The sequence below is a fragment of the Sander lucioperca genome, chromosome 1 (genome assembly GCF_008315115.2).
Source record: "Sander lucioperca isolate FBNREF2018 chromosome 1, SLUC_FBN_1.2, whole genome shotgun sequence".
Classification (NCBI taxonomy): Eukaryota; Metazoa; Chordata; class Actinopteri; order Perciformes; family Percidae; genus Sander; species Sander lucioperca.
In genome coordinates, this window is record NC_050173.1 from 9743536 (window position 1) to 9761055 (window position 17520).

The following is a 17520-nucleotide window of genomic DNA, read 5'->3' on the forward strand; positions in this document are numbered from 1 at the left end:
GGCAGTTTGCAGATTATCTGTATCGGTGTTTTATTTGCCTGATGACCGTTAAAGTTTATTAATGAAAAAGTGCGCTACTTTAGCTCCGCTACAGCTCTGTGTCTGTCCCTCTGCTTAGGTTTCACTCACCACTGAGTCGGACTTAATGTCCCGCCCACAACACTATCTTGATAGTTTCTGATTTATTAAATAATTTTTTAAAGCATTTAAACAGTTTTGTTTTTGGAGTTTGTTACATTCCAAATTCTTTATTTTGACATAAAGATTTTCATTTTCACTGTAAATGCATATCTGTTCCAAATATCGGTTATCGGTTTCATTATCTACTAATAATCAGTATCGGCCTTGAAAAAAACGTATCGGTCAATTCCTACTTTTAGAAAAACTATTACAGCACTGAAGGGTCCTTGAAGAGGCTCAGATGTGTCATGTCTCTTCTGTGTCCATTACAGACTTGCTGAGGTTTACTTCATGAGGATGATGAGTCTGATTTCCTCCGTATCTTAGATGCAGCAGGATGTTGATGCTGCACATGCTACTGTTGCAGCCTTGTCTTTGAATCTGACACAGGAAACGCAAAGGTGTAGTCTTTCCAGGAAGGTTTTTGGTTTAATCTTCATTTTATTCATACCAGATTATACAGGTTAAACAAAACACAGAGATAAAATGGAAAAGAATACACTATAAACACAGGTGTATATTTGACGGCTAATTTTCATGTCAGACTGAGCCCCCAAATGGGCTATCTACTTAAGGAAGAAAAGGGGATGTTGAGCTTGTGTGAAAGATGAGCTGCTTGTTTTTATTCAACAATGTGTCAAATGTCATGTGATCTTAGAATAAGTAAGAGATGAAGAGTACATGGAAAAAGAGCAGAGTGAGCCAGGTCGTGAGCCGATTTCATCAGAGTAAACATGTCAGGATTTGTATACATAAATGGAAATAGATAAGTCTGAGGGTTTCCTGGTAATTAGTTCATGGCTGTGTGTAAGCTACACTTTGGAGCTGATTAGCGGTGGGACGTCAGTTATTGCCATTGTTTGAGCAGCCAAGGTAGACTGTGTCACTGGCCAAGATGAGCCCACTGCTAAGTGTATTTTCCTCCTTAAAGTTAAACATAATTATGTGCTATGGGGTTATTTTCTGATGTCATAGATGGCACTAAAAACACAGAACTTAGAGGGGTTAGTGGATCTAAAAAATAGTCAAGGAAGATCAAGAAGGAAGGTTGATTTGGTCATTCATACAGTATATTGAGATTGCTTTGCATTGTTGTCCTTTTAGAAATGAGAAAATTTAATATTGTGTTATATGTTCAACATGACAGACAGTAAAATAGACAAACTGCTAACACAAAGCTGGAAACAGGAAAAAATATTCACTCTTCAACAGGAAGGCATAACTATATGTTGTAATTTCACTGCTTGCAGATGGACTTGGTCACGTGTTAAGCTGTGTAAATACCTCTTCCAGTTCTCCATGGCATCATAGTTGGATTTTGATTTTATTGTCTGCCTTGAATCCGACTGCCTCTGCTTCTGGCAGTTTTTCTCAGACACGCCTCCATGAGCTCACTGCCCACAGGATTGTGTCTGCATGCGTCTGTGGAAGCATTTCCAAATGAAGAAAAAACTAAAATAAAGGAAGCTCATGGAAAAGATTTAAGATATTTAGTAGATCTGAGTGGAATAAGACCTCAGCTGACTGGCTGCTCCTTTGGAGAGTCTATAGATATTTTACCCAAGATGGAAATCATTTACTCCAAACTGTTCAGAGTTATAAATAAAGTCAATAATTTCATGTTATTCATACTTCTGTTAATCCATCCACTTTCTAGCTGTATGCATATTTCCTGCAGTTCCAGCCAGGAAAGCAGAGCAGCCCAGACGTGCTTTTGAATTCCTCTGGTTTTTCCACAAGTGTCCAGTGGTGACCAAGATATATTGTATGGAGACATCTGGGGGCATCTTTATCAGGTAACAAACATCTCAACCGCAGCTCAACTCCTCTTGTATAAGATGAAAAGCCTTATTTTGGTGTTTTGTTTCCACTTCCATCTTTCTTTTGATCACTAGTAGCAAATCTTCTGACAGACAATTTAATGCTTTCTCTCGTATAAAAAAGTCCCCAAAAATGTTTCTGAAAGCATTGCAGGCATAAAAGCAAACTTTACAATTCATAAAATCCCTTTTAAACAAATACTTTACTTAAAGTTAATGTATTTAATGGCTTCATCTTTAGTTTCATTGTTAGGTTGTGGAGATAGGTCTGGCAATGCAAGACTATTGTTAGGACAAAGTCAATCAGTTTTTAAAGTTAAAGGCCATGCACGCCCACACAGGTGGGTGTTTTTTAATCTTGCTAATTAGACCTTAGGTTGAAGATGGTTGGAGCTACATTGAAAACAACACGTCACCTAAGTTTATACAGTAATTGAAGTCCTGCATAGCTGTGCACCTTTATGCACAGTGAGGGCTGGAGAACACCTGCGGAGGTGAACCTTAGGTGTATAGAGCATTTAAAGTTGTGGTTGTAAGTCCTCAACTGCATCACTAACCAGCATAAATCTGAATCTGAACACCTGCTGAGATTGAGGCCAGTTTTAAAAACATCCATTGTGAAATGTTAAAGCTGAGTGGAGCAAAAAGGGAAGACCAACTTTTTTTTTTGGTATGAACATATCTAATCACTCAAAAACTGCAAAACTGCATTCTACATTTTGGGAAATACATGCATTCACTTTCTTGCTAAGAGTTAGATGAGAGGATTGATACCACTCTCATGTCTATACACTGAAAATGTTATAAAAGTCCCTACCGGTTTATCAGGAAGTGACAAACTTGAACTATTATAGTCACTGACTGACATATCACCTGCTGGCTGCAGTGCTGTAGTTACCATATAAACATGACTGTGGTATTGATCTTGATGTATACATACTGTATATATTTCAGTGATTTAATGATTATTCATTCACAAAATATACATTTTCCAATACAGCACTTTCCAAACAGACTTGCATGTATAAAACACATGACACAGTTGCTGAGCAACTGTATTTTCTGCTGTTTGAACTCATGATTATTGTTTTTCACTGTGCAAAGCAGTGCAAGATTTGTTTTAGATCCAAAATATTCACATCAGGCAAAGGCTAAAATGCAAGTTTATACGACTCCATAGCACATTGCAATACTTGACCAATGTGTCTGATTTGATAAGAAAATGAAGTTGCTTTGCTCAAAAAGCATGTAATAGCCAAAGCTGTGCTTGCTACTTAAAAAAAAAGTCATATTTCATGGCACATCATGCGTGAGGAAAACAGACTGTGCAGGAGTTGACTCACCAGCTGCAGCCTCAAAAGGCAACATTATACAGTCACTCTGTTTGGACAGAGGCCCAGTGAGAGGATCCTTTCAGGTTTCCATCCTGAGCTTGGATCCTTCTCATCAACTCTTTGTTTTTTAATCATCAGTGGCTCTCATGATTGGGGTGTGGAGGAGGGCGTGACGGAGGAGGCGCTCTACATGGGGGTGGACCCTGAGGGGGAGGAGGTAGGGAGCCAGTTGGAGACAGAGGTGCAGAGACTGAGCTCATGTAAGAAGGGGGCAGGGCTCTGTTTGGAGGTGGTGTGTACATGGGAGGGGTGGTGAAGGACGGGGGAGGAGTGGACGGTAGAGGGGGGAGCGTGGAAGTTGGCGAAGGGGGCAAATGGAAGATGTGGCTGCCCTCTGACGGACGACGCTGGTAACTGTGGGGCAAAGTGTAGACAGGCGTGGAGGGATTGTTGTAGATTGGATAGCGAGGAGCAGGGTAGGATTTGCTTCGGGTAAAGTTTATGCACTTGCCCTGTAATAAAGAAAAACAAAAAGGTAATTGTAGAGGCTTGTTTTGTTTATGAACTTACCTGTTCATAAATCTGTGAGATGTAAAGACAAGTTCATGTGTAAAGACAAGAAACTGCAGATATTCTATGAACAATTCCTGATTCTACTGTGGCTGCAGCGATTGGCAGGCATGGAAGGGTACAGCTTTCAACAGATGGAAAGAGGAAATTCCTCTGTCAATGAGTGTCATGAAAGGAAACAGCATTCCTGCCAGCCCAGTAGAGCTGACGCTAGGAGCTGTAGGAACCAGGCAGGATCTACTCTAAATGACTTCTGCAGACAAGCGCATTCCTCCAGACAATACTGCAGTTGTTTTTACCTTTTGTCTACTCACTATGCCCCTTGAGGGATTTGCTTAAAGTCACTTTGATGCAGCTTTGACTTTTTCAAAATGTTTAGTCCATGGAATTTGTGTATTTTATGTCATGCGGATAAGATTTTAACTTGTTGTCTACTCTGTACTTTGATCCTTCGCTCTAAACTTCATTTATCCATAACTTGCAGAGGTCATGAATTTAAGCTCTGGCAAATTCGTACATGTTGTCTGCCAAAAGTTGACAGCTTCACAATCTGAATTAACGGCTTTGTTTTGAATGAATGTGTTCTTATCTAGCTGTCATATCGTAACTGTATAGAGCTGATGCTGTTTTTCATTAAGTCACAGCATAACTTTCCATTATCCTGTTATCTTTGGCTTGTCGATATCTCTCACCTTGTCTCCAGCGTGAGGTCGCATCACAGCCACTCTGTCATAGCCTTTTCTCAGGAATACACACAAAGCATCCAGTTTGCCCTGTAGAAAGATGATCCCAGATGACAGTTAAAATTAAAAATAGTATACTGTGATCTCTGATAACAAGCAGAATATTAACATATTTTGTGTGCAGTGGCCAGCAGTTCAACAAAAGCAATCCTTTGAAAAATGAGGTAACCAACCAGCAGAGTGTGTCTGTTTATTTGTGACTGTGATGTCCAGATGTCTTTTTGATTCTTTCATCTTTTCAAGTTATTTATGGTAGAAGATGAACAAAGAATGTATTTTGTTTGAAATAACACCAGTTCAACAGATTCCATATTCAGGGGTTAGCTCAGTTCATGTCTGGTTCATATTACCATCCATCAAGCTGACTAATATGTTAGGAAACACATTTTATCTATTCACTATTTCCTGGTCACACATCATTCCCAGAAACACTAAAAATAATATTTTTAGATTATGGTGGATAGACGCCAGTGTAAGAAAGAGGTCTTTATGTTTTAAACATCTGGAAGTTACATCTTACTGAGTGTTACATATGTTAACACTGTGTGATCCATGGTGTAAATTAAAATACATTTGGTGACAGTTGTACATCTCTATGACAACTGAGGAAAATGAGGAAGACCATGAGACGTGGTTAGCTCTGGAAAAAGCTAGTAAGTGGACCCTAAGCTAAGAGTTTGTCAAATTATTTATGTTAACATTTAATAGGAATTTGAAAGCCAAATAATAATACATTGAAAAATATAATTAGCAAAATATGAATATATAATATAAAATATAAACAGACATCTGGTCACAAATCACAGAATCAAACATGCGATAAGAGTAACATGCACTGATTCACAAAAGTCCTGAGTATAACACAATTTAAATGAATGAAAACATTGATTAACTGAAGCACCTTGATGGGAGAGTACCACTTTTGGGGGCGGATAGATTTGTGAATGTTGTAGTAAGGCCGTGGTGGATCATACTCCTCCGCAGGCATCACAACTCGAGCGTTTTTAGCTTTTTCCAGTTTGGCTCCTTCTTCAGTTGAGCCTTTATCTCCCCATCGGACCTGAGCAGAAACAAAAGCTTTCAGCAGTGTGCTGCAATCAGTGACAAATAGGAGGCATTCATATAGAGTAAAAGTAGTTTAAAATAGGAATTTGGATAAATCAACCATCATATACACATATTCGCTACGGAAGCTGAAAGCGGCAGTGGTTCTGATTATTTTTAGCCATGTTAGCATTGTGGCTCTGGTATTGGTCCAGACTCTAATATCTCAACAACTGTTGGATGGATTGCCATTTTATACAAACATTCATTGTTGCCCAGACGATGAATCCTACTGACTTTAGTGAGCCACACAGTTTTACTATTGTGCTACCATGAACTTGACATATTTGGTTTCTAGAGAAATATCTCAACAACTAATGACTCTCTCCTTGCATATCCAGATGTTTGTAGCATGTCTACATGGAGTTTATTTAAACCCAGTCCTCTGAAATCAACATGCAATCAGAAGTTGGCTGCCTTGCCTCAAAATTTAATTGTGTCAATTTATGTTCCACAGTTTCAGATTTAGATAGATAGATTTATTTTTCCTAAGTCTCTGAGAGAACAACAATTACTTCTGAACCTGTTTTATAGAAAAAACCTAAAAAGAAATCAGCGCGACACCCACTGCCACAAATAGTCTGCCTTTCTGAATGTTTCACTAAAAACTTTTTTTCAAGTTTTTTTTATAATTACCTTGCTGCTCAGAGAACCACTAAAAAGGCAAAAGTAAATCTCAAGAACGATCCATCAACCACGGAACCAGTTCTGTCAAAGCAACCTTGGAAGTTCATTACTCAGATTTACTCCCTTGCAGCTGCCACAGACAAGCCATGGCGGTTTTAACTTGGCAGAGAAAGTACTTAAATGAAGTTCTGCATATTTTCCGTTGCTCTGTATGGAAGTGGTGCTGCCTCAAGTTTTAAGCACAGATTTCTCAGACAGCACTGTCTGTAAAGCTCTTCACACTGAGAGAGCGACTTCTGTCTCCTTCTTCCTCTTGACCTGTGGACGTCTCCGTCTCATTTATGTTGTTTACCTCTCGGTGTATCAGGTAGCACAGGGCTCAGATGTCTGACCACCTCTTCTTTTTCTACAAGAAACCTCCTAACATCAGGACTGAACTTTTCTTTCCACTGCTTACCTTTTCCTTCTTCCTACCGACCATCTCCCTTGCTGCAAAATCCAAGCCTTTACAAAAGATTTCACTAACAGGCACCTTTATTTCCAAAGATTCTGGCATGTTGTATTAATACCACAAACAAATCATCAAGCTTGCTAACTGAGAAAATATCCTAGCATTTGGGCATTTGGTAAAACTGTCGTCCTTGCAGTTTATGGGCCAGATGCCCTCATCTTGACTCTTACTGGCTCTTTAAAGTAGTCACAACAACAAAGTGACTCAGTCACTTCCAGCAAGGACTTGCATACTCATCTCGTTTAAGGAATGAGTCTTTTTCCTGTTTCTATTTGTAGCCCTGCTGTATTTGGGTTTGATCTCTTTCAAATTAGCTGAGTGCTCGCTTCAAGGCCACCACGTGTATTGTCTCTGAACCTGAAGCCAGTAGATTTGTATTATCTTTGGTGAATTTAAGTCAGTTTTAAAGTATCTGGAAAACATTGTTGAACACATCAGTACACATTCATTTATTTGCTATCTGGGTTGCCGTTCTCTCTTTCTACCTCCATTCTCTTGATGCCTCCGACTCCACGTCCTCCGTAGTATGAGGCGTCCACTGTGGGCCACCTTTTCTTGGGAAAACCGTCTTCATCATCCTAAAGAAGAAGTAACCAGTATTCATGTTTACAAGAAGATAGCAAATAGATGAGCAGATGTGTTGTGCTTGACAAACAAGGTAATTGCTACTCTAAAGACATTAATACTGTAGGGGTGCCAAGACTTTTATATCATTTTGTCATTATGAGGTGAAACATCACTTACAGAGCTGTCCTCTATAACTGGAGGAGGTGGCTCATAAATAACCTGCAAACATGGAAAAAGAAATGTATTGTCCTAACATAAACACATTTGTACTGTATGTCCTTCACTCTGAGAGGATCCAAGATGGCTGCCGTACCACGGTGCAGCAGAGAGGCCAGAACCACCACAACAGAAGCATGGTGAGCAGGAGCAGCAGGATAAGCAGAGCTATGGCCACAAAGGTCCCATCAGACTAGAAGGGAAAACAGAGATGGGACATAACCAGGTGAGTCTTATACCTTACCAAACCTCTACACAACTTTACTGAACCTTATGTTGCTTTGTGAAAACATAATGTGTTTAAATGGTCACTAAAGACATTTCTTAAGTCATATTTTATTTGTGTAATTTATATCGATACAACTTTCACAACTTTTCAACCAAAACTACATAGAAAAGTATTTGAGATGACAAGTAGTCATATAGATTGCCTCTTTTCAACAACATGCATCAGACTGAGAAAAACCTGCCGAAGACATTTTGATAGTAATAATAAGAATGTATTAAAGTAATACATTATTACATTTTTTTCACTCTGTTTGTTATTTTTATTACACACACATGCACTGAAGAGATGTCAGAGTAGGATGGCTGCCCATGGGCCCTGAGCAGTTAGGCTACTCTTAAGCTACCAATTCAAACTTTGTACTCGGTCCATGCGAGGACTTGAAACTGTGACCCTCCGGTTTCCAAGCCAAGTCCCCACGGACTGAGCTACTGCCATCCCTTCTTATGGAGGACTTTAAATTGTTTTAACATCTTGTCAGCATCAAGGCCACTAATGAAAGGCAGCAAACTGAGTCAGAGCTGCTGCAACTGCTGACATGTGTGACAGGAAGTTTCTCTTTAAAGCAAACTCAAAGAAACTGCTGATCCATACAAGAAGAAAAGAGTTTCTGTGATGCAATGATTACATATGGCCAGCAATACAATACTAATAAGAGTCACAAAATGACAAGTCAAACTAGACTGAAGTTCATAGAATACATTTAGCCATACGCAGATGAGCAGCTTTTTAGTGCCATCTTGCTTTACATTGTACTTACACAAGTGACTGCAGTAATTGTGACGGAGCTTGATATAAAGCTCAGGCCATTATTCATGCTGACGTGAAGAGTGGCAGACCTGTAGAAAAATGGTAGGAGAGTAAATGAGAATGATGATAATTTGCTGACAGATGGCACATTCAGCACTCAGTCTAAAAAGACCCAGACACCCCTGTCTGTGAACAGTAACATTAAACTTACGTTCCCTCTTTTTCCAGAACAGGAGCTGGGCACAAAAGGTAGGTATCTCTCACCACCAAAGGTCTTTTCACTGTGGATTACGTCATTTACAAGAGAAGTCAGGATCATTGGTGAAAGAGAAAATAGTGAAAGTGATGCAAAGAAAAAAAAGTTTCCCTGATTTTTCTCTACCAGTCCTGAAACTTCAAGAGTTTCAAGCCTCAAAATATTATTTTTGTTATTAAATTCCTGGACTTCCTCTCCTTATGGAAAATGAAGCAATTGAGGCAGGGTTGTGGTTTATTTACCCTGGCTGAGTGAGTATCTAGTGTGTGCAAAGACAGTGATTGTCCCTGATGAGATCCACATTCCCCTTCAGACATCTGAGAAGCGTTGAACGTTATACCAGCTGATTTAAAGAAGGGGAAGCTGGTGATGATGTTTTTTTGGGGGGAGGACAGGGATTTAAATCATTGTGAGCCACAATGATTTAAATCCTTGTGCCCCCCCCCACACCCATCCCCCTCTGCATGGCCAAAACAAACTTGGAACAATGAAGTGAAATCCCCAAAACTGCTGCTTTTCTGTTCTGTCTATTAATAGTTTGGATTCACACACCTACAGTGTTGTTGTCTCCTTTGTCGATCACTTCACAATATGACGTGGACAACAGAGGATGAGGCGATACAGAACTCCACAACAAGCTCTCCCATTTGACGTTGTACTGTATATCCTTGTAAAGTTCATATGGCGAACTTATTATTTGCCTATTTACACATCTAGCAGACACACAGCAACATTAGCATTCATCTTAAGTCATGTGTCTGACAAACTGATAAATGTAAGTCCCATATTCACTCTAGTTTTAGCTCTGCTTTGGTCTCCACCTTATTTTTACAGTCTATGGTCTCAACCAACAAAGTATCTTTAGCTGCTAAATACTCCACTATGTTTACCAGCTAGTCACTAGCTAGTTTGTCACTACAAGTCACTCCTTTCACATTACACATAGTGATTGTCATTGTATTAAGAAAAAGATGGATTAATGCACTTAAAAAGTCACACAAAAAAACATCCTAAAAAAGATTTTTAATCTTAATTTAGAATTTTGTTAATTCTAGTAAAACCTTGAAGCATGTACTTACTCAAAGTAATTGTGTCATTGACGCGAAAGCTGCAGAGAACTTTCTCTACGTCTCGGGCGTGAAGGAAACCATTTCCTTTGATTACCACCTGGAACGATTCTGAAGTGGGATTAAATGGACCATATTTTATATTTCATAATGATTATATCATTTTTCTTGCAGTATGTTATGCAATGTGTATTTTATAAGAAACTACGATAGTCATCAATGTAATCTGTTAATAATAAACTGTATATACGATAAATACTAATATGCGTGAATGTAACTTTCAATTGCAGTATTACATCTAGACTAAATATGATATAAAATAAATAAAACAGGTATTTGTATAGTGTATAATGTTTCTGTGTTTTCTTCTGTGCCTCTGTACCTCCTTCACAGATGCTGGAGGGCTCTACAGCCAGGATCTCAATGCATGATCTCTTCAGGATCTGAAAGGGAAAATAACAACATAAAAAGCTGAACTAAAGGTACAGTAGATTAAATTATGCAACGAGGTATTTAATCGTCTTTATGTGATGTGTCTTTTTTTACCGAGTCAATAACCCCTTGTAGCGCCTCAAATCCATCATTCACCGGGAAGACATGGTCTGTACTGTCAGCTATCGTTGAAAGCTGTCAAGACATGTATGACTTAACGAGTAACCGATTATATGCCATAGTTTGGATTGATACATTCATCTTCTTGTTAACTGGTTTATTGGTTGACATTGATTTACCTGGGTTTCATTGAAGTCTTTCACTCCCACACAGTACACAGTGGCACCCAACTGTCGTGCTCTGCTGGCCTGAGACATCAAACAAACAAACAACAGATGAGCTTCAGTGAAATGATGAATGCTCAGTAAATCACAAGCGTTTTGCACTGCTCTTTATGGGCCGAAACTTTAAAGCTTTTTCCACTTGTGGTCACGCCTTCATCGGTGGTGATGTTACTGCTCATGTTATGCAATTTACAGCTGCTGGAAAACATCTGCTGTGACATCACTGAGAGTCACAAGCCTGGACATTTTTAACAATACAGCAACATCTTCCTGCCGTGTGTTATTCAGTGTGGACTCACCCTTTAAGTTCTCTAATTTTAAGGGGAAAAATAAGCAACATGAATAATTATTAAAATAATAATTATTAAAAAATAAAGTCACATTATGCATTATTAATACTGGCATCTGGGAAATGCGTCGGTTTTGAGATAAGTGAGAATAGTGCATTAATAAAATGTTTAAATAATGCACCATTCATTTCATTGTGTCACCTCTCTTTGTGCCAGGTCAAACTGATTTTCCCTCAGCTCACCGTCCGTCAGGGCAATAATGACACTGGCTGTCCGGTAACCTGAAAGTCAGAGACAGATTGTAAAAAAAAAAAAGAAATTGCTGTTTAAATAATTATACAAAATCCTAGTCATCTAGTAAAATCCATGTATTATTGTATTTTTTATATTTTGAACATAGTTGTCATAATTGTAATGGAAAGAGCAGCTGTGTTTTCTGTTGTTATTTCTGTTTTCATATGATGATTTTACCACATGTTGATGAATGGATAAAAAAGACTAGTAGAAGGAATGATTAAGTGTTAAAAAGGAAAATGTTCTACTCACCATCTCCAGTGCCATAGTATATTTGCTCGCTGGCCTGAGAGAGCAGTTTAGAGGCGTCAGTGGCTATAAATTTAAATGTTCCTCATTTAAAAAAAAAAAATGAGATGCCATACTTTTGGGTAAGTAGGATCAGTTTCCCATTGACTTAACAGATGGCTTACTCTTTGAAAACCTTTGTCCATGAAGGTGTCTCCACCTGGTTGCACCATGCTTAGCTCCTCTAGTCCAGCCCGAATCTGCTCTCTAATCATTGACATATTTCAGAGAATAAAAATGTATATTAATTGAACTGGAATGAGATAGCACATAAGTGAGGCTGTGCATGTGTGTACCTGTCTTCTGTTAGTGCCATGAGAATCCTTCCTTCTGTTGAAAATACAATGAAAGACATCCGCAGCTGAGGACTGGAAACAAGAAGAAAAGATGTCTGTCATGTTTTACATTCTATCATTTTCTCTTTAAATCTTATGTATGTGTGGACCTACCTGATAAACTTGTGAGCCAGATGGTCAACAAAGTAATATATCTCATTCCAGTAATGTTGCACACTGCCAGACCTGAGAAAAAGATTCAATGACTTAACTATCTTGTTGTTTCACGGAAATGTACTAAGATAGCTGTAGTAGTCCTAAATGCCCTTTGATTCTGTTTCTATGTCATGCTGTAGGTTTTTGCTAAATAAGTTTAATTGCATGACTCCTTTGGAGTTAGTTGAACACAAACAATGAATCAACACTTGTGCATGAGTTGTACCAAGGTAAAACACTGCACTTTGCATGTAGTCTATACTGTAAACTTTGCAGCATGCAAAAAGTCAAAATTGATGCAGCTGAAGCTAACCGTAGTTTTCACATACTCCTCATGATGGGTGAACTGATCAAGCATAAAAAGGTAGAATACCTCTTTAAAGCCTGTGATGTGACCTGATCAAGGATTGCATCATTCTTACACTGTGTTTACATCTAATGATTATTTTCATTATTAATTCATCTGCTGAGTCGTTTGGTCTATAAAATATCAGAAAATAGAGGAAATGCCAGTGTGACATTTTCCAATTGCTTGATTTCTGATATTGTATTGCTACAAAGAAAAGCAGAACATTTTCACATCTGAGAGGCTGGAACTAGTTATTTATTTTGCATTTTTGCTTGAATTCAATGATTTAAATGATTAAAGGTCCTATGACATGCTGCTTTTCGGATGCTTTTATATAGGCCTTAGTGGTCCCCTAATACTGTATCTGAAGTCTCTTTGCCGAAATTCAGCCTTGGTGCAGAATTACAGCCACTAGAGCCAGTCCCACAATGAGCTTTACTTAGTATGTGCCATTTCTGTGTCTGTAGCTTTAAATGCTATTGAGGAGGAGAGAGGGGGGGCAAGGTGGAGGGTGGGGGTGTGGCCTTGACCAACTGCCACTTTGCTTGTTTGCAAGCCATGATGTCTCTTGCTGCGTTCATGCCACCTGGGAATAACAGGGACCGCCCCCCGTGATTACGTTGTTTTTCCGACTGCCAGCGTTCACATGGTCGGGATGCTTGTTCTTCTTCTTCTGTTATATTGGCGTTTGGCATAACAACTTGTTGCATGACTGCCACCAACTGTTGGCCGTAGTCTAGAGCATCAGGTGTGTGAAAACATGGAGGCCACAATAATAAAAGATTTGCTGCTGTTTTCTTATGCAAGCATACAAACAGCACATGGACAGGTGTTTGTTTGTGTTATCTGCAGGACAACGAACGGGAAAGGACACGGATAAGGTGTTGTTTTTTTATACATGGGCCTATTTATGAATAATTTGAAACATGTTATGTCTGTGTATGTTTCTTGGCAGAGGCATTTGTCCACAATAAACAGTTTATTGTCACTGAAATATGTTCAGTGTACCAAAGTCGCCTACATCAAACGTCACTTGTCAACAGCGCGTCACCAACTGGGAAACTCGGTTAGCAAAATCTAGCCCGAGTTTCCCACCTCTAATTCCCACAGGAAGTGACGTGAATGATGACGTTTTCACTTGGAAAAATGTTTTTCCGATGTCTATGAACGCAGCATCTCTCTTTCTCATGGGCGGGCCCAATTCTCCTTTTTATTACACACAAAAGGTAAACCTTCCTCTTTATGACCTCAGGAGGAGATTCCAGATCGACCCATCTGAGCTTTCATTTTCTCAAAGGCAGAGCAGGATACCCAAGGCTCAGTTTACATCTATTGCCATCTCTAGCCACTGGGGGACCATAGGCAGGCTGGGGGAACTCATATTAATGTTAAAAAACCTCAGAAAGTGAAATTTTCATGCCATGGGACCTTTAATTAATTGTCAAAATTGTTGCCTATTAATTTACTGTTGATAGACTAAATTATTAGTCTGATCAAAAGTACTGCATATTTAGTATAAGGTTACAAACAATGTAGGCCTACAATATTGCATTCAGAACTGTAGAAATAACCAAACTCCTTGTGGTTTTAAGTTGAGTAATTTCTTGAGCTGTGGCTGCTTTGTGCATGTTTGTTCTGCTACATGTGCCATGAACTATCAGCATTTTAAATGTACTGCATATATGTAATGTATGGGCCAATCTATGGCTTCATCATAGTGAGACTTCACATAGAGAAGCCATTGAGTTTAGAGCCTTATTCTTTCTGATGCTCAATATTTCCACGTTTTTCATGTGGCTTTGCTTAAAAGCCAAACAAAAACTGAAAAATGCCAAGTCATTTTATCAGATGAGCTTTATATCAGGTCCTGATTTTGAAAACAATTTCAGACTCAAATAGGCCACAATAATCAAAAGAAGAACGCAGCTTTTAAAGCAGAAGTCAACAATTAAAGACAATTGTGAGGCAAATATGCATAACCTCTTCTCACGCTGCACGCCTCTCTTCTTCTCCCTCTCTTATGTTTTCATTTATCCTGTGATGTGAGTCTCAGTGCAGAGACAGCCAAAAACTCAGGATCTTTGGAACATCTGGCTCTAATGGAGAAAGGGTTCTGCAGACTGAAACAGAGAGAGCTGAAGCAGCTGTCGGTGAAACGTGGCCGCACTTTGACAACAGGAATCCCTGCAGTGCCCTTTATCATTGAAGTGAATGCATCAGCACTTTGCAAATGATTCGTCATTGTGTAAACACATCTTCTGTCAACTCTTAGTACTTTAAAATTATAGTTCATGTTTTTCATGAATGTTTAGAAAGAGCTGACAAAACTGTAGTTTTAATCAAGGAGAACATTACTATGAGCTGGCTTACAAAACAACAACACACTGTTCAGGAGCTTCACATTAGCTTCATGACAGTTTAATGGACAGTGTAATTTAATCCTCACAGGGCACTCAAGTCTTAGATATCTGCTCCTGTGTTTGGTAAATAAAATGACACAGAACTGCAAATAGTCAACTAATTGATTGGTTGATCAACAGAAAATGAATCTACAACTATTATGATAATCAATTCATCGTTTTAAGTCATTTTTAAGCAAAATGCCAACCATTCTCTGGTTCCAGCTTGTCCAATGTGAGGATTCGCTGCTTTTCTCTGTCTGTTCTCTGTTCTTTTTACATGAATGTAAAGTAAATATATTTTGAGTTTTGAACTGTTGGTTGGACAAAACAAGAACTTTAAAGATGTCATCTGAGACCTGCAATGGGTATTATTTTATAGACCAAATGACTAATGAATTAATCGATAATGAAAATAGCTTGTTGCGGAGAAGAATGACAATGAATTGTGATTGGTTTATTCCTCAGTTTCAAAAATTGGAAAATGACGGAGCTATTAACTGTTGTGGTAGATACACACCACATCCTGTACCACAAGAGATCATCAGATCTGATGACATTTTTTAAACCTTAACCTTTAGCAAACTTGCCATATTTCAAGATAAACATACATTATATCCATGTGTGCCAGCTGGTTTGACAAGACCTGATCTTTGTATTGGCAGTTATGACTCTAAGTCGCACACAATTCTTTTTGTTTGTACCCAGCCTAAAATCTATTCTATTTTATTTTACTTAAAGCTGCTTTTAAAAGTAAAGCTGCTAGTTATAGTACAGTAGCACATATTTTTCATGCAAGTAGGCCATTAATGCCTCTGGAGATCATCTTGATGAAAGATGTTTGCACCTGTGTCTTTAAGACAATGAGTCATGCACCAATTATTAAAAGCTGAGTAAAAGTAGTAGCACTCACTTGTCCAAAACAAAGTACAGGTCAAATCCTCCGTAGCAGGATGAACCTGCCTCCCTCCTGTTATGGATCTGTCCTGCACTGCCGGCCACCAGGACCGCCACCAGCATGCCCAGTTCCACACCGAGCAGGACCTGCCTGCACCAGCACTGGGACATCACCCCAAGTTTAAGGGAAAACACCAGCTCAACCAAAGAGAAGGTAAACATAAATACTTTCCAGTTGGAGATTTTCGTCCACTTTCCCTCTCACAGCACACTGATGCAGTCTGCCATGCTGCACAGACCGATTTCCAAGGCATTAAACGCTCCTCTCATCTCCTCAGCAGCAGATGTGTGCTGGCAGAGGAGGAGTGAAGGTGGTGGGACTCAGTCTTCAGCTCCCTCTCTCTCCACACTAAATCTTTTAAGCACACGGTGCCATGAGTTCACATCAACACTTTTTTTGCTGAGAGCTTTCCTCAGATATTTCTTCTTGCTAATACTTTTGTTTTTCTCTTTTCTTGCAGGTTTACTCAATTCTTCACCTACCCACCAGTGCCACTTAGTGGTAAACACATGTACCATGCAAGTCACTGTACTAAAACATGAAATACAGTGAAATATTTGGGGATGCGCAAAAGAAAATAAATGCAAGACAAGGTTTTATCCCCATGTGGAAGAGAAAGACACTAAAAATCAGATTCATTGTGAATTTCTGTGCAATTTCCAGATTGATTACGAATCTGAAAAAAAGAAAAGATTAAGATTAAATTCTTATTGTGTTGACCCGAGAAGGGGAATAACAACAGCTGGGTGACACATTCAGGAATCATTTAAATTAATTTGGGACCATTAACTGCATCGACAAATTGTCTCCATACAGGACAAAGGAGCTTTCAAGGATAGAGATATATTATTAACTGTGAGAGCCGAGGAGCACAGAAGTGATTGGTTTTGTTCTCCCCAACACCACAGGAAGTATACAGTATAGACAGCCACTTAGGGCCATTGACATCGAACCTTTATGCCCATGCCAGGCACTGAAATTCTGAAACCGAATATCTCTGTGGTGAAAGACTGCTATTTTCAGCTAAGGAACATTTCAAAACTTAAGTCCATCCTCTGTCTCAACAATATGAAGACTGTTATTACTGCATTAGTCTCCTCAAGGCTAGATAACAGCATCTCACTGTACCTGGGTGTACTGTACCAGTCATCTTTGTCTCGCCTGCAGCTGGTGCAGAATGCTGCAGCGAGACTTTGATACCAGAAAAAGAGACCGCATTACACCGGTACTAGCATCCCATTCCCCACACTGGCTACCTGTCAAATACAGGATTGATTTCAAGGTTCTTTTATTTGTTTTTAAATCCATACATGGGCTGGTGCCTCTGTACATTTCAGAGCTTCTCTGCCCCTATTCCAACTCCAGGCCTCTTAGATCTTCAGAACAATTGCTTTTAACTGTTTTAGATCGATGCTAATGGGTAAAGGACACCGGGCCTTTGTGATGGCAGCTCCAAAGCTTTTGAACAGCCTTCCGCTTCCGATCATATGCCCTCCATTGACACTTTTTAGACAATACTGACAAGACTGGTGCTGGTAGGCAGATTTAGTTACCATTGGAGAGAGCCAGTCTAGCTGTTTCCAGTTTGTATGGTGATAGCTTCATATTTAAATAAAGGATATGAGAGTGGTATCATTTTTTTCA

At 39.1% G+C, this 17520-nt stretch overlaps 1 protein-coding gene across 1 annotated transcript; it reads right to left on the bottom strand.

The window, feature by feature from the left end:
* Positions 1-601: 601 nt before the first annotated feature.
* On the bottom strand, positions 602-16281 carry antxr1b (ANTXR cell adhesion molecule 1b). Its single transcript, XM_031277806.2, has 18 exons — positions 15832-16281; positions 12129-12200; positions 11976-12047; positions 11805-11886; positions 11644-11677; positions 11299-11378; positions 10763-10831; positions 10578-10658; positions 10414-10474; positions 10044-10142; positions 8920-8989; positions 8719-8797; positions 7770-7865; positions 7634-7675; positions 7375-7467; positions 5549-5707; positions 4597-4677; positions 602-3846 (listed from the first exon to the last, which is right to left on the bottom strand). The coding sequence occupies exons 1-18, from the start codon at positions 16035-16037 to the stop codon at positions 3469-3471; spliced, it is 1854 nt and encodes a 617-aa protein (XP_031133666.1). The 5' UTR covers positions 16038-16281; the 3' UTR covers positions 602-3468.
* Positions 16282-17520: the final 1239 nt, after the last annotated feature.